The 25814-nt window shown below is 38.9% G+C and overlaps 3 protein-coding genes across 4 annotated transcripts in view; 1 reads left to right on the top strand and 2 right to left on the bottom strand.

Moving 5' to 3' along the window:
* LOC144014067 (uncharacterized) overlaps positions 1 to 25814 on the bottom strand; it is a 491860-nt gene that overhangs the window by 227828 nt on the left and 238218 nt on the right. The gene's annotated exons all lie outside the window — the stretch shown is intronic.
* On the bottom strand, positions 2237 to 8429 carry slc25a55b (solute carrier family 25 member 55b). Of its 2 annotated transcripts, XM_077515304.1 has the most exons (10): positions 8154 to 8394; positions 6948 to 7073; positions 5071 to 5126; positions 4768 to 4858; positions 4562 to 4680; positions 3304 to 3499; positions 3064 to 3221; positions 2901 to 2976; positions 2666 to 2816; positions 2237 to 2594 (listed from the first exon to the last, which is right to left on the bottom strand). In XM_077515304.1, exons 1-10 carry the CDS (start codon positions 8174 to 8176, stop codon positions 2589 to 2591), a joined length of 1002 nt encoding a protein of 333 aa, XP_077371430.1. In that variant the 5' UTR covers positions 8177 to 8394; the 3' UTR covers positions 2237 to 2588. The 2 variants fall into 2 exon arrangements, with proteins under 2 accessions (XP_077371430.1, XP_077371429.1); XM_077515303.1 differs by having other exon boundaries at positions 2237 to 2816; positions 8154 to 8429.
* Positions 16549 to 25814, top strand: part of camkvl (CaM kinase-like vesicle-associated, like) — a 48684-nt gene continuing 39418 nt past the window's right edge. Inside the window, exon 1 of the mRNA XM_077513556.1 lies at positions 16549 to 16957. The gene's annotated coding sequence lies outside the window, so the exon portion shown is untranslated. The remainder of the gene's footprint in view (positions 16958 to 25814) is intronic.

The raw sequence follows: 25814 nt of genomic DNA, 5'->3' as shown, positions 1-25814 counted from the left end.
GAGTGTAAATGTACATACTATTGTGACGTTAGCACGTTTTTATCAAGTAGCACATTTTCAACTTTTTATTGTTTTAGTTGTGTCACTCGACTGTGTCTCCTGTGTTTCAAAACTGTTTTTGATTATTCAAGTAATCAACCAACATAGTACATACCTGTGTGTTACTTATTATTTTAGTAGCAACATAAGCATTGAGATGATTCAAGGCATGTGATTACGGAAGTGAAAAATACTTTGCAGTGAACAGCTTTCTCTCTTCTGTAAAGTCTTTCTACAAGATTGATTTTGTATGTTCATCCAAAATAAAATTTGTAAGACTAGAGTTCACTGAAACAACTCGACCTTACTTCACAGCCAGGGAAATAAGAGGTCTAGTAAGATGATTGTCTGGATGCTTTTGTCTAAAAGTATAAGACCAGGATAAACACTCTACTGTTACAGGCACATACTGGATGTCATGTAATATTCCCTCCCACAACAATTGTGCTGCACACCAAGCCTTTTTGTAGTCGTTAATTTATTTTGTGACCATTATTGGCTTCTCAGGTTGACACAGTAGGTGTTGAAGTTAAATAAAGTGTGTAAAGTTTTAAAGTTTTCTTCATGTTATTCCTTATCTCGCCTTTGAATGGTGTGCAATTTGATTATTATTCTGAGATGATTGCATTTTTCTCTACAGGTGTGGCCAAAGTAAATCTGCAAACAGATTTGATATTTAGATTTTTCAACAGTAAAATAAATCTGTTTACTAATTAAATTTTCCATATAAACATTGATCCAAACACTGAGTTAAAGGGATTTTTGACATGAATCTCTATTTCATCCTCACCTCCACTAGTGTGCGGTCATCACTGACTTACCCCTGACAGCGTTCTGTGACACGAGATCTGGTCCGGTGTTGTTCGAGAGGAAAATAGTCCAGCAAGCTGGCTGGGGTCACCTAAATAAAGCATTTTTCTTCGGAAAACAACTTGTGTACAAAAGAGTGACACATTTGCATCACAAAACTCCCTCCTGAAAAAAAGTCAGACTCCATCACTGCCGGGCACTAATTTTCTGTTCGTTCGTATCACTGTGCGGCGCCCCACATACAGCTGATAGACGCGCACTAATCTACAAGTTGTTTGTTTTTTCGAAGGCGGAAGGCGCGACTATCAGCTGTCTGGAGCGCGTCGATCAGCTGTCTACAGGGCGACGCGCAGTGATACGAAGGAACAGAAAAATAGTGCCTGGCGGTAATGGCGTCTGACTTTTTTCTAAAGAGTATTGTGATGCAAATGTATCACTCTTTTGAACACAAATTGTTTTCAGAAGAAAAACGTGGACCATTTCCCTCTCGAGCAAAACCGGACCAGAACTCGTGTCACAGAACGCTGTCAGGGGTAAGTCAGTGATGATCGCACACTCGTGGAGGTGAGGATGAAATAGAGATTCATGTCAAAAAAAAATCCAAACTATCTCTTTAAATCGAGTAAGGTTTCAACATAGGTTTGCATTGAACATGACCTGAAATGACGCTCACGTGGTAAAATGTGACAGGGAAGTCTGTGCATCCATCCATTTTCTTGACCGCTTATTCCTCACAAGGGTCGCGGGGGCTGCTGGCGCCTATCTCAGCTGGCTCTGGGCAGTAGGCGGGGGACACCCTGGACTGGTTGCCAACCAATCGCAGGGCACACAGAGACGAACGACCATCCACACTCACACGCACACCTAGGGACAATTCGGAGCGCCCAATTAACCTGCCATGCATGTCTTTGGAATGTGGGAGGAGACTGGAGTACCCGGAGAAGACCCACACGGGCACGGGGAGAACATGCAAACTCCACCCAGGAAGGTCCGAGCCTGGACTCAAACCGGAGACCTCAGAACTGGGAAGCAGACGTGCTAACCACTCGACTACCGTGCCGCCCAGGGAAGTCTGTGATTTCCCCAATAGTACTAATTTCCTCTATGACATCACAGATGCCAGTATTGGATAACCCTTCAGTTGAGAAGGTACTGTACTGACGTGAGTAGTAAAGACAGCTGAACTCTTGAGTGACGCGAGTTGCTGTTGCAGAGGATCAGCCGGGCTCGAGTTACTCAACACTGCAGCATGAGCATTTCTACAGCCACAAATGTGTCCACGTGATCGACGCGTGCACTTTGGGGTACGGTGACACTTTGCATACGAAAGTTTGACTCGTCCCAAATAAAACACATGCAGTGCATAAGTAAATAGTGAAGCAGAATTTATTGTTCTGTATTTACAACGTGTCATGTTAAAATGAATTGAAAACAAAGTTATTCTATGGTCGGAAATTTTTTTTGAAGTAACAAGGAAATATCAAATATATCTACAAGACATATTTACAGTGGTATCATTCCTAATTTTCATCACTATGTGAGTGCGGCTGAGTGGGCTCATCACAATGAAGGAGGAGTCACGCGTCAAAAAGAAAGTGGGTCAACATTTGGGCAAAACCTCAAAATCTTCGTGTTGACATACCGTGTGACTTGAGTTGGCCTATCGAGTGTTCCAATGGAGGACGACTTTTGTTCAGCTCCAGTGGAGACCACATACAGTACAAACAGCCATCTTGCCCTTAGTTCCAAATTTGGCTCCTAGCCTCCCTTCCCCTTTATTAACGGTTTGCCAGAAATGGCAATCTGTCTATACAGAATAGACGCTATAAGGTGTGTAACCAAGCAGGATGTCTCCAACTCCTACAAAGTACACGACCTGCACGATGCCAAAGAGAGGGGCGATGACAAGGGCCCGACAACTGGCGCCCTTAAGAAAAGCAGCGGGGCCCTCTTTTCTCATGATTTTTCTGCAATGAAAGGAAATAGAAACATTTCATATCACCTTGACATTAATTAGTTTTCAGCTTCTTCTGAAAGAAAGATGATCCCACCTAACACAGTCAACCACTCCGTTGTACGTTTCCTCGTTGGTTCCCTTTTTCAGGGATTGTAGTCTTGTTTTGACCACTAAACAAACACAAAAACAAACACAATCAGTCTGGGTTTGCCTTGCTTGTATATCTACAACATTTCTTTCAACTGACAAATGCTGACCGTCACATGGGCTGACAGCCACGGCTGCAACGGATCCAGCCAAGCATCCGGACACAAAAGACCAATGGAAGGGCACCGATGGGTTGTCTGACGAATTCTGACCGAGTTGGTGCAAGTGTGCAAAAAGAGGGAAGTAGATGACCGAGAAGGGAATGTCCCTAAAGAGGCGACAAACAAACAAACATGTTAGGCATCGAAGAAGGTGAGCGATGTTCAAGTGTGCGTGAAACGCAATCTCACCGCATTAACGTGGCCCCGAGTCCCCTGTACAATCCTGTGACACCTTTGGTCTTCAGCAAGTCTCTGGTAATCTGTGTGGCTGATACTGTCCTGACCTGAGGCGAGGGGCTTGCGTTGTAGGAACGACTAAGGACAGCGCTGGTCCCGCCCATCTTCAGAGTTGCTACCACACTGGGCATTACTCGCTGCTGTGCCGCTTTTGGAGAAAGCAGAGTTACTTCGTCATACAGTTTCTTTTGTACTCCTCATGCAATCAATGGGGGTCTTAATAGGAAGATGTTATGTTATGTATATAAGATGTTATAATCTTACTGGTACTTATCCTTACACGTTAACATCCATCCATCCATCCATCCATCCATCCAGCCATCCATCCATCCATCCATCCATCCATCCAGCCATCCATCCAGCCATCCAGCCATCCATCCATCCATCCATTTTCTTGACCGCTTACTCCTCACGAGGGTCGCGGGGGTGCTGGAGCCTATCCCAGCTGGTTTCGGGCAGTAGGCGGCAAACCTGTTTTCTAGGTTTGGTCATGTGACATTCACACGCTGAGCTGTGATTGGTTACCTGAGCCCTTGTGATGTCATTTTCAGTCAACAGAAAGTTGCAAAATGTGTTTTTAAAGGTACTAATTGTACATGAAAAATAATTAAAGTATCAAATTTATTATAAGCAAAATATTAATGTTTGACTGCCAAAAATGGTTCAATAAGTAAAGTATCCCTTTAAAGGTAGCACAGGTTGTGTTTGAGCAATAAATATAACTTCATGCATTAAAGTAAAGCCTTTAATAAATGTTTGCGTATGACATTCAGAATATTTTGTTCATGTCAAACTAATGGGGTCGGGGGTTTTTTTCCATTTTAAATTATGCAAGTAATTAACTGATTAGAAAAAGAGGAGAATGGGACTGCACAGTGGCTCAAAAAAATGTTGAAGATGTCCTCATAACATTCAAGGTCAAAAGAATTTACATTTAACAGGTGCTCTTCAAATTTGGCGGACAAGAAATGTTGATTTTAAAAAAAGTACTTTTATTTATGAGCTTAAGCGTGATTAATCAAAATCCTAAAATGGAAAAAAAAAAAAAAAAAAAAAAAAAAAACTTACTTGAGAAAAAAAAAAAAAACACCCCCCCACACCCCCCCCCACACAAATAAGCAAATAAGCGAATAAGCATGGGGGGGTCCATTGTATTCTGTAAACAGTACAAACAGCTCAGTGCATCGTGCTAAATTATCGCCAACCTCACCGAGCCTGCCGGCATCCTGGAGCTGGATCTTCAGCATCTCCATGGGCGTGGTGATAATCACCTGGCACATTCCCGCACAACATCCCGCCAACATCTCCTTAAACACCGTCAGTTTACCACTGATGACACGTGGACATATCAGTGACTTTAATAGCGACACGTTGTTGCAAAAGCAAGATTCAATCTTTCTGTGTTTGACAACTCACCCATCTTTGCTGAGCTGGTGGCGAAAAAAGTCGTTGGCGGCGAGTTTAATGGCTTTCTCGGGAGTCACTAGGGTGAGATTGACAGCAGCGCCTACAACGTGGGTTTTAGTAAAGGTCAATCAAAAGACTATAATAAATAGTCTGTAGAAAAAGTCGACACAGCCTTGTTAAATTCTAGTGTGAGGTGATGACAACAATTCACTCAGTCTATGGCGTTTGGAGCTACATCATGCTAATTACGTTGACTAATAGGTGCTTAGTATTTTCACTAATCAGTCATGCGAACAAGTAAATGAAGCTTACCTCTATACATGCCAAAGTAGCCCTCGGATTTTACCGTCTTTATGAGACAGTCCATCCTACCAGGAAAAACATATATATATTAATTTTGGTAATGCTCTGAGAGTGATTGCTATTGATTAGATTAGATTTGATTAAATTTCATTTCTCGCTTCCTTGAGCTGACTTGACTGGAAAATTAAAGCAGCGATGAAAAGATTACCCTTCACACTCAGGGGCATAATACCAATAAACAGTACAGGAACATCTAAAAAAAAAATAATAATAATTTTGTGAAAAACCTAATCTGTTTCAGTTATTGAATTTAAAAAGTAAAACTTGTAAATTATATATTCTAATTACACTCAGAGATAAATATCTTGTGATTTTATTTTCCAGCATTATGATGACCACTGCTTATAGCAATGGTATCAAACATACGGCCCGTGGGCCGGATCAGTCCCGCAAAGGGGTTTAATCCAAACCGCGAGATGATTTTGTGAGGTAAATATTAATTTGTAATGTCAGACCAATTAATCAGCTGGCCACAATCAAAACATATAAATGTATAATTTCACAAGCAGTCCTCAGATGAGCAATGCAACTTGTACGGGGGAATCGTCCTGGATGTCATTATTTTACACACAACTTAAAGTTACGGTTTATTTATTTATTTATTTATTTGTTTATTTATTTATTTTTAAATCATAGACCAACATGAACATGTTAAATACAACACAAATTAATTCCTGGTAACACAATAGATATGACAATAGATATGATTAACATCCTTATAACATCATGCACTAATTTGCTCCCCAAAACGTAGAAACACGTTTTATTTTAAATATTAAGTGACGTATTTATATGTTCTTTTTTGTTTTGTTTTTGTTGTTGTTTTATTTAATGATAGAGCATACTGAACGCTTTGATGCAGCCTCTGAACTTAAGAGAAAGCAATGGTAGCATTACAAAAACGGCCATCAGGTGGCAGCAGAGTATAAGAGATCAACCAGGGCCCTGCTGCAACAAGCTGTTTCTCCCACAGTTTTAAACAGATTTGTGAATCATGATAAAACTTAGCAAAATTCTTATGCTAATTGCTGCAAAATGGAAACAGATAGAAAAATACTTTTTTTTTCTCCTGATGAAAGAAGAGACTAATCTTTCTTTTGGTAGGTTCCATGTTTTTATAACAACAGAACACAATTTTCTGTGGGCCTTGCAAAAATCAGTCAAAATCCAGGAAAACACCCAGGAGCGTAGGGGGTTCCTTGAGAGAAAATGGCGGAGAGTGAATGCGTTAACTGTGCCACGCAATGCATTCTGGGAACAATATATATGCAAAACAAGTAGATTTAACACATCCAAAACACATACAGGCAAAGTATTGCCTCGTTACATTTGCATTCATGTTATTTTTTTTTTTGGAACAGTATGATTACAGTTGAGAACCGTAATTTAGGGCTAGCCCACAAATAGCGAAAATCTGTGTATAATTGACGGCAAAAGTTATATACCATTATTTTACCGATCCGGCCCACTTGGTAATATATTTTCCTCCATGCGGCCGCTGAGCTAATATGAGTTTGATGCCCCTGGCTTATAGTAACCAAGAACTCAAAATTTGTTACAAAAGAAAAATCCCAAACTTATTTCCATAGAAAAATTTGTTAGGATTGCTCTTCTGAAAAATATTTCCTTTGTTTTTAATGAATATGAAAAGTATAGCAGTTTCACGTTTTGGATTGAACGACAGTGCTGAAATGAACATATACGATGTTAACAATGAAAAGATGAACCTGGTGCTGTAGCAACAGCAAATATCAATTTAAATACAAAGTTTGTGTGTGTTTGTGTATTTGTTTGTATACATGCACGTGTCAAGAGGTGGCTCTTACATATTCTTGTACAGTTGTTGCCCGCTCCGTTGATTTTGCAGGCGTGTCTTGGCCAGGTCGATTGGGAATACACAGGTGACTCCGACCATGCCTGCAATTCCTCCATTAATCAGTTTGGCTGGTAAGCTGGACTCAGGAGAAGTTAAACACAATTAAATGCACATACGGACTTTCTAAATGTGAACAATGGATTTAACTTTTTTTTTTTTTTTTTAATCTACACACCCCAGTTCAAATGCCATTAATGGAACACTTTACTTGTTGTTGTTGTTGTTGTTGTTTTTTTTTGTTTTTGTTTTTAAATTAATTAATTTATTTATGTTTTTTTTATCGTTTTCAAGTAGTGAAATGGAACTAAAATTTCATTGGATAATAACAAAGGCTGTCAAACGCAAGTGTGAAAACGTTATGGCAGAAAAGGCCTACTAAAACAGCTGACATTTGTTTGGAGTTAATTAAAGGCACTTTAAATGGTGGCAGGTGTGTGTTTACTCCCATTTAGCATGAGTTTCAATGAGACTGGTTAATTCTGAACACATCAACACATCATTATCAGTTTATTTAGTTTCAGGGTTTTTTGTTTGCTTTTTTTAACTTCAGATATCAACAAGATAAATACAAAATCAAATGATTTGTATAGGTTTTAGGTCACTTTAACTCATTCACTGCCATTGACGGAAAAAGACGTCAAATGATGCATTTTTTTTTACTGGTCTGGCAAATGAATGTGTTAATAAATAACTAAAAAAAAAAATAATCAAATTGGCCCTTGCAGCTTTTTATTTTTCTGTATGTGGCCCTCAGAGGAAAAGTTTGGAAACCCCTGCTGTACATTATATCAACAATTTATAATTGCTTCATTGATTTTTACCATGTTTAAACAATGGCAGTGAATGAGTTAATGATGAGATGAGAGGTTTTATTTTGGTCTCATTCTTTTTTTTTTACATCACAAAACTTGGCATTTAAACAGTGCTTAGTTGGTAAACTTTTTATATCCTCTGTATGTATGGAGTAAAGCTCAGCGCTGTTACGTAACATAATCTAATGAACATGTGAGTAGCACCGCTTCGAGAAACAACTACGATAATTTGTGGTTTCATTGTACATGCATCATAGTCACTGTGGCTAGTTTGCAAAATTGCAACAAAATTAACAACATTTAAAAAAAAACACACACATATATTGAGATCAGATTCCTCCTACCTCATCTGTTGTTGGTGGGCCATGGTTAGGGGTTGTTGCGTGTGCAAAAGCACAATGAAGGAAGATGAGCTGTTGAGGGTCCCAGAGAGGCGCTGAGCAAGGCAAGAGCAAAGAGTGGCTCTTGGGTGGTATATATAGACAAGTCCAACACAGCGGAGTGGCTCCAGGGATAAATTCCACTCCCATCACTCCACACCGTCTGCCATGCCAGCCAGGAAATGGAGCCTGGATCGTTATTGGCCTGCCAAAAGCGAACCACAATCAGAAACGTTGTCAGGCATGTATCTCTTATTGGCTGTGGAAATCATTTTCTTTACATCAAATCAGAGTGTCCTATTTTAAAGTAATATTAAAATGTTGATAATTCTATTCTGGGAAGTGAAATCAAGCTTCAGTGAATAGCAGGCCCATAACAAGAGCGTCAGATGACCCATAGGTGTCACTTTCTACTTGTAGGCCTACACTTAAATTTTAACCACTGCCACACTGAATGAAAGAAAGAAAGCAAGTTTTTGCTGTATCCAGTGCTGAATGTTTTGGCTAGTAACAGTATTGCAAATAGCAGCGCAACTAATTTAACTACCTTTCGGGGTAGCATGGACATAACTCAAATCGTCACTGTTTTCAACATGATCTCGTGTCCACATGCCTTTCTAAACCTTACATGCATCTCTTCCGTTTGACGTCATGGACCTAGCTGCCCAACAAAGTAAATAAAAAGATGCTAGTTACGAATAATTTGATAGAGCGGGATGGAAAGCACACAGCTGGATACCATGGCAAAGAAATCCCTTTTCCATACCATAATAAATTTATTTTATTTAGACCTCAAAGTCACACAACACAACACATTTTGGACACACATTCAGGTATTTCTCTAAGTTAACACAACAACAGGTAAGCTAACCATCACAACAGCTCGCTGCATTAGCAACTTGTTTTTGTTAGCAGAAGAATGAAACTTCATGTGTGATCCTCGACAAAACAAAGTTGTTCTGGTCTATACAAATATTGGTAAACCTAAAAGGTATTTCAGGAGAACTATGTTTTTAGGCTAAGTTTTCAATTATTAGGCTATAAATGTACAATTTAAAAATGGTTGAAACTTTGATGTAGTTGAGCTATCTTAGCTTGCTAAATTTCTTTTTTCTTTTTGTTTTACTGGTCCGTCGCTTGTGGTTTAGCCTATTCCAATATATAGGTAACTGAGGTCGTAGTTTAAATGTTTCAATATTTGAAGGAAAGCTTTGTGACTAGCCAACTTGAACCACCAGATGGCGGAAAAGGACAATCTCGAAAGTACTTGCGTGAGAGTCCTGTTGAGTCCACCAGTTGGTTTAATTTTCTTCAGGTGGCCGTAACCTAGGCGATATTATCCACACAGTCGAAAAATAAATGCACGTCATAAACGTGACGTCAAGGCGTGATAGTCTTGTTGAGTCCACCAGTTGGTTTAATTTTCTTCAGGTGGCTGTAACCAAAGCGATATTATCCACACAGTCGAAAAATAAATGCACGTCATAAACATGACGTCAAGGCTCAGAAGAACAGGTGGAAAGATGAGAATGGCCACCTGCTATAGCTGTCTTGGAATTAAAAAGGATACCTGATGGGTGTATTTTATTGTCCTTTTAAATGAAGGCATCCAGGCTGAATTGCGTCATCTGTATGTTGTTTTCAAATACAACACCAGCCAGCTATGGTAGATAGTGGCAGAAGTGTTGCTTAAAAAAGAAAAAGAAAAAAATCTTTGGAAAAGCAAGGTAGGAATTGAAAGAAAGAAAGGAAAGAAAATGTTCAACCTGTTTTAAAAGGGAAAGAAATGTGTTCCTGAGCATACCAAGATTTTTGGAGCTCTTTTTTTTTTTGTACTTCTCATGAGGAAGAGGAAATAGTTTGACCCAAATCATTGCTGGAGTCCTTGAAGAAAGTCGTATTAATAACCTCAGGAATCTAGAGACATCACACCTCCCACCTTCCTGCCCACCTCTCAATTTTAAGTTTCCATGCCACAAAGTTTTTCTTCTTGCCGTGTATACCATTAACTTCCTTCACACAGATGTTTAGGGTCCCCACAGGGCCTCCAAATCAATCTCATCCTGACTTTAAAAAAAAAAAAAAAAAGTAGTTGGGGAGACAACTTAACAGTTGCCAGTGAAGTGGTGAAGTTTGTTTTTCTTTTCTATTGGCCTCACTTAGCACAACTCTATTCTAATTATTTTTTCAAGTGGGTTAAGTACCTACTTGAATGATCCCAAAGGAAATTACAAAGCATTTTATTTATATGCCATTTTATAGCAGTTTCCCTTGGCTTAATTTTAATTGATTTCAATCGCTTCAATCCTTAGCACTTTTTGAAATTCTTTTTGGAGATGCCTTAATTCACACTCGCGTCTCTGTGTCAGTTTTGATTCATAAGTGGGTTAAAATCTATATTAGTGTGCACTTGTCCTTTTTAATAATGCATCCAGCTGGTAGGAGAAAAATATAGAGGTTGATTATTTTTGATGATTGCATATTCTCTTCCTTTCTCTGACACCACATTTTACAATTCAAGGCCCTCGTGTTGCAAGGATGCCAGCAATTCCTGGAAGGTGAAAGCTCTCCATTTCTATTGTGTGGTTGTTTATTTTGTCTGTGGGCTGCTGCACCTTTATAATGTTGAATAATGTCGGAATATTGCACCAAGGTTATGCCAATTCAATGGCTCCTTCACAAACGCATATAATGCATGGGTCAGCCAATGATAACGCAGCCCTGAGTTGCGACAAACCTTGTGTCTTCATCTGCTATTCAAAAAGCAAAAGGTCATATAACATAAGCCAACAGGACCCAAATTTGAGATGCTCGCATACACGGAACCTTAATTGAGTATAGAAAACTCGGTGTTATTTCCTTATTTCATCACACAATCATGCTCACTAATTCATACATAATTCATTAGTGCAATTCATCTGCGCATGGGTCTGTGTGTGACGTAAGACGACCCACCTTTACATATGGGAAAAGTACTGCAAAAGGAAGGAAATAGAGGTTATAGGTGTTCTGTAATTGCGGAGTTTGTCTGGGAAATATCACTTCTTAGAAAGGACAAGAATAGAAACTGTCAGCACTGAAAGGCTTCTTTCCACATTTATAAATGTAATTAATAGTATTTCTGAACATGATACATCTAGTTGAGCATCTTCTAACAGTCCTGACGGTTACAAACTTCAACTAATGAGAACCACAATGTGGAAGAAAACAAGTTTGGGTTGACCCAGGTCTGACTGTAAGATAAAAACAAGCTTCTGAAATCATGGTTGTTTACTCCTTTTATGTGATTTTATTTAAAAGACTGTCCATTTAATTTGAAAGGTATTCTAATGTGTCCCAAACTAGCGCTGACGTGAAGGAGGCGATGGTCGCCCTACATTACAACTCAAATATAGCTGTGCCAATTAAGGCCAACTCTCCTTTGCTACATTCGGCATGGGAGACAAAGCATTCTATAGCACCATATTATCTCTAAATATGGGAGTGGGTGTACATAATAGTCCATCCATCCATCCATTTTCTTGACCGCTTATTCCTCACAAGGGTCGCGGGGGCTGCTGGCGCCTATCTCAGCTGGCTCTGGGCAGTAGGCAGGGGACACCCTGGACTGGTTGCCAGCCAATCGCAGGGCACACAGAGACGAACAACCATCCACACTCACACCTAGGGACAATTCAGAGCGCCCAATTAACCTGCCATGCATGTCTTTGGAATGTGGGAGGAGACCGGAGTACCCAGAGAAGACCCACGCGGGCACGGGGAGAACATGCAAACTCCACCCAGGAAGGTCCGAGCCTGGACTCGAACCAGAGACCTCAGAACTGGGAAGCGGACGTGCTAACCACTCGACTACCGTGCCGCCGTACATAATAGTCATAGAAAAAAATGTTTCTTCAATTTCTTGTTCTTTTGAATGCCTTTTACCACTAAAGCTGTATCACGTGACTAACAGAAAAGACAACATGGGTGTACATAGTCATTGACATAAAAACTTATTTTTGTTGTTATCGAGAAAAAACATCACCTGAATGAAGGCCTGTGCAGGGCCACCAGGAGGGACCAACAAACACGAGAACGGAGACCAATTTGAAAACGACGAGAAAAAAATAAGCGATAGAAAAAAAAAGTAGCAAAAGCAGAGTGGATGAGCAATGAAGCGATGAGGGATGCTAGTGGGTGACAGAAGGGGAGAAGAGGGCTGGCGAGATGAAAGCTGAGCTTCCGTCAAACGGAAACGGGACGCTGTCCAGTAAAAAAAAAGAAAACAAAGTGTGTTTGTGCATGTGTGCGGCGCATGCATGTCCCGAACATGTACTTCATGCCAAAATAAGATACAGTACATGTTGCATGGGTAGATTCACGGCTGTTTGGGATTTTATTCAAAATGAAAGCCAGCAGGGAGAAAATATGCGTGAAAATCCATGTGCTCAGTCCGTTCAGCACGTATGCACAACAATAAGAAACAGTGTCGTACATTATGACAGGGAGTTGCAGTTTTGAAACCATAGCAAATTTTTAAATGAGCTTCAACTTGACAATGGTATGCGGTTATGAAAGTGTGTAGTAGTGATTTAAAGTCACAGAACACTTATTATTCGTAATAGTGTTTGTTAAATGGATGGACGGACGGATGGACGGATGGACGGATGGATGGATGGATGGATGGATGGATGGATGGATGGATGGATGGATGGATGGATGGATGCTTAGAGTAAACAGGCATCTCAGTTTGACTGAGACATTCTTCGTTTTGAGTTGGTTCCCAAGTTCCAGTGGATTTCGCCAACCCTATTGTTTTGTCCCAATATTACGCAAGTCCCATCCAATATCTTTTTTTTGGTTTTTTGTTGTTGTTTTTTTGCCGTGTGTCACTCTCACAGTTGTAACTTGCTTCAAAAATTCACGCCTCCCAGGCTATATATCGTCTGATTCCACATTACTTACAGTATTCACACAATTTAATGTTAAATATCAACTTTTCCCCATTCATTTTCAACGGGACAGACAGTGAACTTTTTCTAAGTGTCACTTTCCACGTCCACTTCCATACATATAACTTATCATTTATGGGTGTCTGATACTACTTGCTACGGAGCCCCTAAGGTGACATGGTTAAAAAAATAATAATAATAAAAAATAAAAAAAAACCTTTGTGTTCCCTCGCAAAGATTGAAAATACATGCTCCATCCTCGTCGCTTTGGGAAAGTTTTCCCACTGCTTTGTTTCATGTTTACAAATGACCCGGAAGTGTTTACGGCGCACCTAAGGTGACATGGTAGGCGAAAAAAAAAAACATCTTTGCGTTCCCTCTCAATCTTTGCGAGGGAACGCAAAGATGTTTTGCAAGGGAACGCAAAATTTATTTTTTCCTACCATGTCACCTTAGGGGCTCCGTAGCTTGGTGGCATAGTTGGTGAAGTGCATTGTCCAGTAACCAGGAGGTCATAATTTCATAATTTATCTCTCAATTTACTTCATAAGCATTCCACATGCATTCAGATCTTAGCATTCAGCTGTTGGCTTTCAGCTTTAAGCATTCCCACATAATTTCTCCAGAAATTGTACTAAATCTAGTTCATAATAGTGTTCGATAGATAGATAGATAGATAGATAGATAGATAGATAGATAGATAGATAGATAGATAGATAGATAGCGTGTGTGAGTGAGTGAAGAAGAGCCAAAGCTTTCAGTCCCTCTTTCAATGGCTGTTGGCCTTGAAGCCTGCCTGCCAGCTCTGAGTGACACATTTGGCACAAAAACATGTTTGCTGTGAGTCCTCAAACCCAATGATGCAGTTCACTTTCATCCACACAGCTGTGCTTTTGCTTCCTCTTTAATGGCACAATTTAGTTGACCACATTCTTTCCTTGTTTTTTTTTTGTTTTTTTTTCCCTTTCCCCCAGTAGCGCAGGCGTTTTAATGATAAGTGTGTTTTTCAGCCTGGTTTCACAGCACCCACGGAGGTGCTTCTCATTAAGAATACAGCCATTCACTACAAAACATAATGGCTCTCTCACACCTCAGTTTGCCTTTTACGAGTCCTGCCGGCACTCTCTTGGCGACACGTGGTGTGTGGACAGGTTTTAGAGATAATATAGTCAACACTGTCCAGTGTCCACTTTTATAAAGCTGCTGTCAGAAAGGGGTGTAATACAAGTACATTTCTGTACCTTGATGTTCAATCTACAGTAGCTAATTACAGAGCACAATGGTCAGTTTTTACCTTTATGTACAGGTACACTTAAGCACCATTTGTTTTGTAAAAGACACAGTAAAGTCATTTTAAGAAGTTATGTCTACTTATTTTATTAATTAACTGATGCCGGTAATGTACAGTGATTCTCTACTTAGGTGCAATTATTCACATTTTTCTGTGCAATCTTTTTCACTTCAATCAATATTTAAGTAGAATATTTTTATTATTATTATTATCATTATTATTATTTTAGGTGCACTGCTATTGGCTGGTTGGTGAAGTCAGCTCAGATAGGCTCCTTCAACTAGTGACCCTAATGACAGCAAGCGCGATACAATACAGTATGTCCCCAAAATGTCAAAGCCGAGCAGATCATTTGCAGCAGATCCCACCTGAATGACGTAACGTTAGGTTTTTGCGTGCATGAAGGATACGCATGTCCTGACAGTGTTCCTCATTAAGAGGCTGGATTTCAAATTCGCTCCATTGATAGTTGTCGGGATCATTGCACAACCACCAGAAACCTTCACTGATGAGGCTATTATTTGCTAAGTTGTAACCCGTTCGCTTTCTCTCTGTTGACACTTCTTCTTGCTCTATCCATCACATATATAGACATCTCTTTTTAGAAAAAATGCTTCCCGCAAGCTCCAGGTGAATGTCTGTGGGAATGAAAACTGTAAATGTTTGGACTAAAGCACAAGTGTGAAAGGTATTACTTCTCACATCATGAGCTCAGTATATAATTGGAGGCATTCGTGTCATTCATGTGTTGCATTTTAGATGGAAAACATACTGTAAGTTAAATGGGGAGTGTGGCCATCTTTTTATAGCTGAGGCCATCTTTATGTTGAGCAGCAATTCTTTTTTTTTTTTCTTCTTTTTTTTAAGATCTACAGAGTTTTTAAAATGAAATGCCATATTGAACATTGACTCTATGAGAGAGTTTGAGATCTTGTATTAGTAACAAGTCAGAGAAAATGAATAGCTGGACCCGATTTTGAACATTTTCACTTAGGGGTTTACTCACTTTTGTTGCCGGAAGTTTGGTAGTTTATTGGCTGTGTGTCAAGCTATTTTGAGGGGACAAGAAATTTACACTAACTAGCAAACTTCTTTACGTCATAGAGATGTGTTTCATGAAAAGAATATTTACAAAATGCGAAGGGTGGACTCACTTTTTTGTGGGATGTCATGCGATTAAATGTTTTAATCGTAATTAATCGCATGACTTCAATGGTTAACTTTCAATTACTCGTATATATTATATATGTTCTAAACATACAATAAAATATTTATCTCAGTTTTCATACTCTTCTTAACTTGTAAAAAATATTTAATAGAAATATGACTACATCTTTTAGTCATCAATACAGTAATTTCATAATACATGAAATTGAGTTAAAATTAAAATGATGTACTATTAAAAAAACAAGCGTGATATTAATTTGTGCCGAGGTCATTTTTCTGGCACTAGATGGCGTAATTGCATTTGTAACACTGCTGTAAGACTTGGTGACTGCTCAGTGCATTTTTCTTTTCATATTAAGAGCTATCTAATCTAAAATGTACAACTTTAACAGCGTGACTCCAGTCTCCACAAATATATGTATTATTAAATGTATAACTATTAAATTTTGACATGGACGTGTCTGCTACGTTGCGACTAGAATTCTCCGAGTAGAGGCTTTCCAAGTAAGGGGAGGCCATCAATCGTGTGTTAAAATTTTTTTTGTGGCATTAAAGGAACTTTAAATTAACGCACTAATTTTGACACCCCTAATAAAAACATTACCGTATTGTCTGTCTAATTTCCACATAATCCGAGAAAACTGCGTCATTACAGTAGCCATCTGTCAGCAGGCACACCGCCTTGTTTACACGTACACTGAACATCACATGCCAAAACAACTCACCCACGACCTTAGTGACCTTAATGCACGACGGGTCGCCAGGCTTCCATATGATGCTTTACATTCACAATTAAGGATCAATCATTTTCATTGTCTCTCTTTTTTTCCCCCCCTCCATCTCTGCCCACATAGTAGTGGCGCTTATCTGCCAAATACTGATGTCATTGTCCAACAGAGCATGAGATAAAAATGATGAACGTTTAAAGCATAATCCCACAGTTTAATCCCAACTCCTCTGATGTGCCTACACAGAGAGGCTATTTGTTTGGCCGTGTCACATGCAAGTTTTGGACTGGGATGGAGTGGGACCCATTTGGGCATGTTGCGCTTCAATCAGCTTGGAACGGTGATCTCACATGAAAGATTTCTCAGTGAGTGAGTGAGTGAGTGAGTGTGGAGTTGGTGAGTGGAGCAGGGAGGGCTGGCAGTCAGAAAGGAGCAAAGTAATTCTTCCCAGCAAAGCGCAGACGGTCGTGCTGGAGCAGGAGCTGCAGTTGCATCTTCTCCTCTTTCCTCCTTTGCGCTCTCGACTGTCGGCATTTTCTGCACATCGTCTGTTTGCCCTCTCAAGTCCAGACAGAGTCACTCTTCCCGTTCTGGATAGTTTGGCTTGCAAACGTGCGCGCCCACACTTCTCCAGAGCCACCACAACTCAAGGTAAGAAGTCGCTGGTGCATGCGATACGCCTTATTACGGACACTGTCGCACTCTAGCAGGCAGCAAGTGAAAATATCAAAGAAAGGTTTTGTCATGATCATGCTGATGGTGACGAGGGGAGTGGTGGTGCGTGGCAAAATCAAATTGTGCTTTGCTATACACGAACTTGTTGATTTGCATGTAATTTACGACTGCAAATGATACTCATAGTTTTTTTTTTTTAGCTTCCGTTGAATATCATACGTTTTCTTTTCTGAGGTGAATGGAGAGTAAAACAATCCTGTTCACTTTTGAGAGCTTTACTTGCTCCATCCTGGGATCTGTTGACTGAAGGCTTATGTGGAATCAAGGCAGATGCTCTGGGGTTTTAAGAGCACATTTGGAATAACTGCAAGCAGCCAGCTCGGATGGCTGAGAGGGAGGAGGGTGTGTGCTCTAAAGTATGATCTGTGCATTAAGTACCATCAGCAACATTTTTCTCATTGCAGTTATCTGAAATAATCATGATTTGTTTATTGTTCAGTCAGTGAGCATTATTTTGTAGCACCATATAAGAATATCCAACAGCTAGGAAAGTAAAAGGATGACATAAGGACTGGTCTTGGAAAAAAAAAAAAAAAAAAAAAAAAGTGTTGATGTTTACCAAGTCTCATCCATCTTGTCACGGCCCCACAGTTTGCAGGGGCAGTATTTTACATTTGAAATCATCTCCAGAGACCTCATTTAGAGTTTGGAGAAAGCCTTCAGCCTAAAGGGGAAAAGGCTTTCAAACCAGGTGTGTTTGTCATTTTCTTGTGTTCACTTTTTATTGGTTACAAAAAAAAAAAAAAAAAAAAAAAAGGTTGTGCACACAGAAAGGATTGGAGATATGCACATTCTGAATGCAGCCCAGGTTATAATCTGTCGTTGCATGCGTTATTTGAAAAATAATCTTTAGATTTATGTTTAGCATATAAACGCCTTGTTAAAATAATTGCCTAAGTGATTTTATTCAGATTTTTCAATAAACATATCAAATTGAACCATTTGCATCATGAGGAGATGATTTAGGCAGGAAAAACAATTTTTGAAAAAAAAAATGACTTGGGCAATTATTTTAAGAGGGTGACGATATATGGAATGTACAATGAAAACAGCTGAAGCCCCAGAATTGAACCCTGTGGAACACCATACATCCCGTTATACATGCACTGTAAAAAAATAAAATAAAATAAAAAAAATAAAATAAAATAAATACGTTGCTTTTACGGGGTAAAGCCAGCAGCTCTAGTTACCAGGGAATGCTGTTAAAAAATACATTGGGGAAATGTAAACAACTTCACAGAACAACTTGTTTATTCTACTGGTATTGAATGTACAATAAACAGTAACTGATGCTGAATTTTACTGGGATTCAATGTACAATAAACACTTTCAGCACCTTGTAAGGTAGTAAAGTGCTACACAAATGAAGTACCCTTTTCCAAGCGCATGCTAATTTTATCCTATTTTGTTCTGTAAAATTTACATGCAGTTACTTGTTATTGTACATCCAATACCAGTAAAATAAATGAGATGTTCTGTAAAGTTGTTTACACTGTATTTTTACAGCATTTCCCTGGTAACCACAGCTGTCAGTTTTTCCACATAAAAACAACGGATTGTATTTTATTTATTTTTTTTACAGTGTGTGATACATACATATTGCACATATTTGTCCGACCACTTTCTTATTTTGCTTGACGTCGACATTAGTATGAAAGGATTACAATAATAAAGAAATCACACAATGTACCATCACGGCAGCCACAAGGCCACTACGAAGTGCATCAATAGCACAGACAGGCCAAACAATGTAGCATGATCACCTGCAGCCAATGATGGCCAAGCCATCATCATCATCATCATCATCATCATCATCATGAATGATTTGAGTCGGGATGTGTGTCTTGAACTCCACAAACACCTGAGATTGACTCACCGAACCCCTGGGGTGCCATCCAACCCAGGTTAAGAACCACTGTTCTACTACTTCTAAACCAACGCAAAGTATGACTAAAACAAATTGGTTGTTGAATACATCTCTAATAGTGATCATTTTAAAACTGAAAGATTTTAAGTGGTACACAGAATCATCTTTTATGATGCAGTCACATAGTTTTCAGAAGACTGTTTTAAAGAAATCTATTTCATGTTTGGTAGGAAAGTTGAGCCATAGGCTAAGGTCTGTATTTTGGTGCAGATCTCCATGCAGGTGTGAGGCTTGCTTTTTATTTGCTTTTCTATTCTGCAGTGTTGAACTGGTGACCTTGCTGAATGCGAAAAGGCTTCAGCGCGTGTTTCATGGCCATCTATTCACATGTGAATTTTCTGCAGATATATATTTGCACAGTTTCCTCACTTTTGCCACATGAGTCATTAAAAAAACTAATTAAATGAGCTGCATCTTTTGATGTTGATTTCGTTTACCAGATTTTTTTGTTCTCTTGGTTTAAGGACAGCTTTCCTGACTGAAAAACAGGGAAACATAAGCGTAGTGAATAACCAGTAACATTACTGGTATCGCTTCTACCCTATTGTAGTGTGGTCAAGGTATATATATATATATTTTTAATTATTATTAAACGGATTAAATACAGCAACCTTAAACCTAGAAAAATATAAAACATGAACGTTACTATCACTTACATTATTCAATGCAGGATCAGGACAGTGCCGCATATGTGGTTCTGGCCAAGCAGATAAATAACATTGGAACAGATTTATGATTTCATCAATAGGAGCTCTAACAGCAAGCTGTGTGTAGGTGCTTTATAGACATTAATATCTCATTATTGTGTAATGCGGCACAAATGCAGATTAACAAAAATAGCCCTCTGATTTTGGTGTAGTACAATGTTAATGTTAAGGCAAGTGGAATATGAGTAAACAAACAGCTTGCGTTTTTTTCTTTTGTTTTTTTTCTCACACCCATGTTAGATAAGTGTCTGCTTTAGGATACGCTGGAAGGCCGGCATATGTTTCCTCTAACTTAATTCGGTGCCGGAGGTTCCTTATGTCCATGTTCATTTTATGCCTCCTTGCATCTCATTTGCAGCCCCTCCTCATTCAGCTGAGTCCCTTGACTCATAGCCCCACCTCTCATCTTTTGTTTTCTTAAATCTGAAATGACTTAACATTTATTTGTGCTGCATCATTTATCAAAAAAATAATATATATATATATATAATAATTAATCACAACATGACTTCAATATTCACACAAATTAAAATCTTTTTTTTCATACTCTTGTTAACATAAAAGTGGAAACAATTTTTAAACTAATAGAAATATGACTGAATCTTTTAGTCATTGATAGAATAATTTCATAATAATTCATAAAATTATGTTAAAATTAAAAAGATGAATTTTACTGTAAAAAACGAGTGTGATACTGACTTGTGTTGAGGTCATTTTTCTGCCACTAGATGATATAATTGAGTTTGTAAGATGTTGGTGAGAGCTCAGTTTATTTTTCGTTTTATATTAAGAGCTATCTAATCTTTAACATGAAGTAATTTGTGAAATTCTGCACATTTTCAAAATTGTAAAATTCAACTTGACCACAAATATATGCCTTATTATTTAATTTATTACTGCAAAATTTATTTATTTATTTATTTTGGGGGAAGTGGGCATCAGGTAGACAGATTCAGGAGCTAACCTGTTGACAAGTCAAAAAACAAAAAGTGACAGAATTATCTTCAGATAAAAAGATGCAATGAAAAGCCATAAATAAGTTAGGGGGGCAATAAACAGCAAAATTAAGCATTTTCAAAGTTACAAATTAATATGATGATGACACCTTGCTGATTTTATTGTACATGACTGTGAAGAGATTGCGACACATTTTATCAGTGATGCTAGCAGATGATACCCACCCACTGGCCAACTGATTCTTAATCATCAGTTTGTTTCCATTCAAAGCCTGAGCGGTGCTTAAATTGAAATGTGTGCAAGACCGCAGTTCTGTCTTTCTTTGGGACTGCATCTACACACGTGTCCTTGAAAAAGAAATATTGACCAGCCATTCCATTTCTGAAGTACTGTAGAAGAGTCTTATTACATTAAATTGAGTGGTATGCTGTATAACTGGTAATGACATGTGCTTCATAGTTCTTAAAATGCATTCAAATGAAAGGCAGAGAAACATAGACGAGATCTGTCTCAAATGATGATGGTGGTAAATAAGAATAGATTTGATTGTGCTCAAAATGTTGGCAGACATTCAAGTAAAAAGGTCAAAGGGAGCAGGTACAGAACAGACAAGGAGCAGACTGGACTAAACGAAAAATAAAACAGCATTCAGGCGAGAGGGCAGACAATGAGCTGATTGGCAGACTAATGAGAGCAGGTGAAACCAGTGACCAGCTAAAATAGATAAGCTTGGACACATTTTCAATGTCACTAATGTCATTTATTCTCACACAATAGCACAAATCAGAGTGCATTTTTCCTGAAACTCCAGGACCAGAGTGAGGGTAAGCAATATAGAACTAAAACCAAACTGTTGTTAAACCTGAAAATGCAAGCTTGTGTTTAAAGTTGTGTATCTGACCCATACGCTGGGTACTCATAAACCGCCATAACACGGAAAAGAAGATGCAAAACTCATGAATTCTTCATGAAATCTTGTGTTGCGCATTTGTATACATACTGTATTCAGGCAGCCATAGTTTACCCGACCTCCCTTGTCCTGCTATATTGTATTTACACATTTCACACGTCCACAGTCCAGTTTCTTTTTTAAACAACCAGCTGCTTTGGTCTTAGAATTATTAGGAAACAATGTATTGAATAGCTTTGTTTTTTCCCAGGCACATTATAGCCGTTGTGATCAGTCTGTGCATCAGACTAATACAACATATTGGAACGTATTCATTTTCTTCGTTCAAATATTCACTCTCAGTTCTGCAGTTGGAAAGCCAATGTGTAAGAAAAAGGAAAAAAAAAAAGTCAGTCTTTCTTGATGTTACTGTCTCCAGACTTCCTCCAAAGTGGCGGGTGGAAAGCAGCTTAATGATTTACATGAAAGATTTGTTGTTTTGCACTTGTTTTGTAAGACAATACTGAATTAACCAGAATTCAAGGCCTTGTACATGCATATGTAGAAAGAAGCTATGAATTATTTATGAGATATGCAATCCTTATGGGTCTGTAGTGACACGGGAGCAAGAGAAGCAATGAGAAGTGGAATATAGAAAATAATAGATTGGATAGAAAGAAAAGAGCAACAAAGATAAAAGAAGTTAATCACTGAAATACTGTCGCCATCTATCATTTCTCTGCTGACTACTTTTAGTCTTTTTTTGCTGGATCCCTCTGCCTTGTTTTCTTGCTTTCTTGCAATATATGGTAGCCTTACATTACGTACGCTGGAATTGTAGAAAGACAGTGTCTTACTGTTTCTCAAATTGCTCTGTGGAGGTCCAACTAACTCAACTGGGGCCAATTTCCCACGTTTTGTCTTTTGGGGTTCCTTTGTATGCTGGCCCAAAAGATAAACTTGTTGGGCGGGGGGAACAAAAAAACTAACAAAACCCATGACACATCTACCTGAACACATTAATGGCCCCTCCATTGCAGGGCTTACATTCCAGACCACCTCCGCAGTGGGTGAAATCTCTTGAGCATCTAGTTTTCTTCAAAGTGTTATGATTTGGAATCGGATCCCAAAAACGCAGACACAAATAAAACCTTAACTATTTATTCACATTGAGAGGCCTGGAACAAACTTGACTAGTTTCTTGTTTGGCCCTTCATTATTAGTGTGCTCAGCACAAGCTATGATCGCTTATGTAACACCCCAAGCTGTTGTAATGATGGCTCCAACATGGCACTGGCTTATCAGTCCCTCAACTGCCGCTTACCATCTAATCATGACTACAGTATAAGTATGCCAAAATAACCTTCAGGAATCTGACCCCTGCTTTGACAAAATGACCAACTGCACATTTTTTTGTCAATTCAATGCCATGACTAAATGGACTGATTAAACTTATGAGCGAGCTTGATTTACAACAATTTCTTTATTGTTGTTTTGATCATAAAGGTCAGGCAATGGTAAACATTGAGCGACTCTATTTCAAGAAGCAAATCGGAAAGCGTAAGGTTCCGGGCTCGAAACGGGTCAGTTGAAATGGTGTAAACGAGACAAGAGAAAAGGAACAACAACAGGTTTGAACCGGTCCGTATTTATTGGCCGTGCTGATCGTAAAGGACTTTCGATGCTCACATTATGCAAACCAAGCTATGCTACAAGTGAATGATGACTGCTGTGTAGATGCTCTCTTTCTCATCGTTCCTCGCTCTCAGGATGGATGAGTTTAATACATAAGTGCTTCACAACAACGGCACTTTTCCTCACCACGGTGCATTTTTCACTCCGGCTAACACGAGAAATAAGACTGGGCCTTGCTCCCTTGTCCACCTCGAAACCAATTGCTTAACTTGGCTTTTTTTTGTTTTTTTTTAACTTTTCATCCTTCTCTCTTCACCGTGCTGCAGAGGGTTCTCATTAATGGATTAATACATCGACTCATTTACGAGAGACGAGAACATAGTGAAAGATATTGGCAAGGATGGAGGATGTGCTTTCACTCACTGCAGTCCAGATAAACACACGCAATCTGAGCAAAAGGGGGGCGAACAGACTAGTCAACAATGTGGATTATAGCGTGAAGTTAAGTTAATCACCAATCGTTTTGGCAGTAACTTTTTGAGTGCCAAACGTTATCCAAAAAACAACCCCGACAGTGGCAGCTGATTTTGAGCATTTTCACTCATCTTTCAAGGCAAACAGAATATTGTGCACGATGACTACATAAACATGGTGGATATTATATGAAAGATTGGATTCCATTCTTTCATTAGAAAAAAAAATGTTTCTACATCATTCCGTTCTTTAGTAATCACCATTTGAAAATAGGTCATTTGAGTGACGTAAGTGAAAAAAGAGAAAAAGATAAGGAGAAACCACGCTTTTTGTGAAAATATACATTTTTGTGCACAACAGTAACTTTGACACTAATATTTTTTGTTTCGCGATGCTCTGTGAAATAGATTTAATGTGACAAATGCTTTGATCATTCACGTCATCCTTGAAAACGTTCCATTTCATCAGATTCGTCATGTTTCAATGTAATTTCATACACCTTGAGCCGATTGAAAAGAGTGACAAGGCTGCCATCTGCTGGCCATAGTTAGTGGGTGTTTTTGATTTCACAACTCCATTGACCAGGCAGCGCTCCAAAAGACGTTGCACTGTTCATTGATTTAAAACAACAACAACAACAACAACAAACATAGATGACGTCAATTAACGTTTATGGCAGCATCCATTAGGAGTTTAGCATACGTCATTAAATGTTTTTGGTGGTCAAAGAGTTAGCAGCACAATTGCTTCACTGAAATATGAAAGACACCTTCAGAAAAAAAGATAAGACAGTATTACGGAAGCGTCTGATTTAAGGTTAAAACGAAGACAAGCTGTGGTTGGTTGATCAATAACATGTATCGTGAAAATGAGCGATTAAAGTCGCCAACTGGTGTGATGAATTACCACTTTGCACTTGTTGGATTACCTTAATGTCAAGTCACAAACATCTAATGGATAATCCGCTCTGGTCGTTTTTTGGGGGGTGGACCGAAGAGACAGTCCTCCAATTAACTCTTTGACTGCCATCGACGATTAAAAATGATTAGTAAAATTCAGATGAATGGAATGCGATCTTTCATTTAGTAGCCACATCGTATATGTAGTAAAGGCAAACAATATTCTTTTTTTACTTGAAAGATGAGTTGATGAGCGGCTGGCACTTGTGATTTTTTTTGGCTTGTTTTTATAACGTGTGGCAGTCAATGACCACATAGGTTGTTTTGAAATGTGGCAAATTACGACAAAGTGTTACGTATTGTAGTTTAGCGACCCCTACCGGCCATGTAGATAGCGAAAATATAGTAAAGGGAACCATAAGTGTAGTTACTGGGACTTGAACCCAGGTAGGTTGGGTGGAAGATGAGTGACCAATCAGACTGAGCTAACAGACCAATAATTATTTATATGTTGACTATGTGTTTTTATAATAATCAACCATACATACTACAACCTCAACCACTTATTTACCCCAACCAATAATATCCCATGTAAAGACGTAACGTGTAAAACCTCACTGAAAGCCTAATGCTAACCATTAGTCCCGGTAACAACGAAATGACATGCATGTGAACGCTAAAAAACACTCAACTAATTACAGGCCTGTTAGCTCAGTAATGATAAGCATTTGTCCTCCAGGTTTGAGTCCCAGTAACTCCAGTTATGTTTCACTTTACTATTTTGTCACTATAGGTGGGTTTCATGTGACGTCACGACAAGCGCCCAACCCCAGATCGAGGACAGGAAGTCATTTCCCCATAGGAAAGAGCTGAGAAAATGCCAAAGTTTTGTGCTGTTTATGGCTGTACCAACAAGTCTAATCGAGAAAAAAATAAAAGCTACTTTTGCGGCCCGAAAGTAGTAACCCATAAAGGTAATTTAAAAAAATAAAAAATAATAAAAAATTACAGAAAGAAGACGGCAGACCTGGATTAAAAACCTTCATCTGAAATCCGGAGGAGCAAAGTTGGACATCGCCCTTATATGCAGTGATCACTTAGTGAAAGGTAAGGACACAGTAATGAAACTACTTACCATACAGAGCTGAATAAAAATCTCAACAGGCCGGTGTGATATTACCGGAAACATAGCTAACCGTGATTATACTATGTGGAGTTTGCTCTGCAGCTTGTGTGTCCATGCTAGGTGGCTGTGTCTTTGTTTTTAGCAACGCTAATGCTAGCT

This window comes from Festucalex cinctus, chromosome 2, assembly GCF_051991245.1.
Source record: "Festucalex cinctus isolate MCC-2025b chromosome 2, RoL_Fcin_1.0, whole genome shotgun sequence".
Taxonomy (NCBI): Eukaryota; Metazoa; Chordata; class Actinopteri; order Syngnathiformes; family Syngnathidae; genus Festucalex; species Festucalex cinctus.
This window is presented reverse-complemented; position numbering and strand designations above follow the sequence as displayed.

Excerpts from the sequence above, each read along its gene's own strand:
- slc25a55b (XM_077515303.1), bottom strand. The coding sequence starts at position 8,176 with ATGGCCCACCAACAACAGATGAG. Across the intron at positions 4,681-4,767 it reads CACCAGCTCAGCAAAGATGG|TGGTAAACTGACGGTGTTTA; the intron begins GTGAGTTGTCAA and ends ACGTGTCATCAG. Across the intron at positions 2,977-3,063 it reads GGCTGTCAGCCCATGTGACG|TGGTCAAAACAAGACTACAA; the intron begins GTCAGCATTTGT and ends GTGTTTGTTTAG.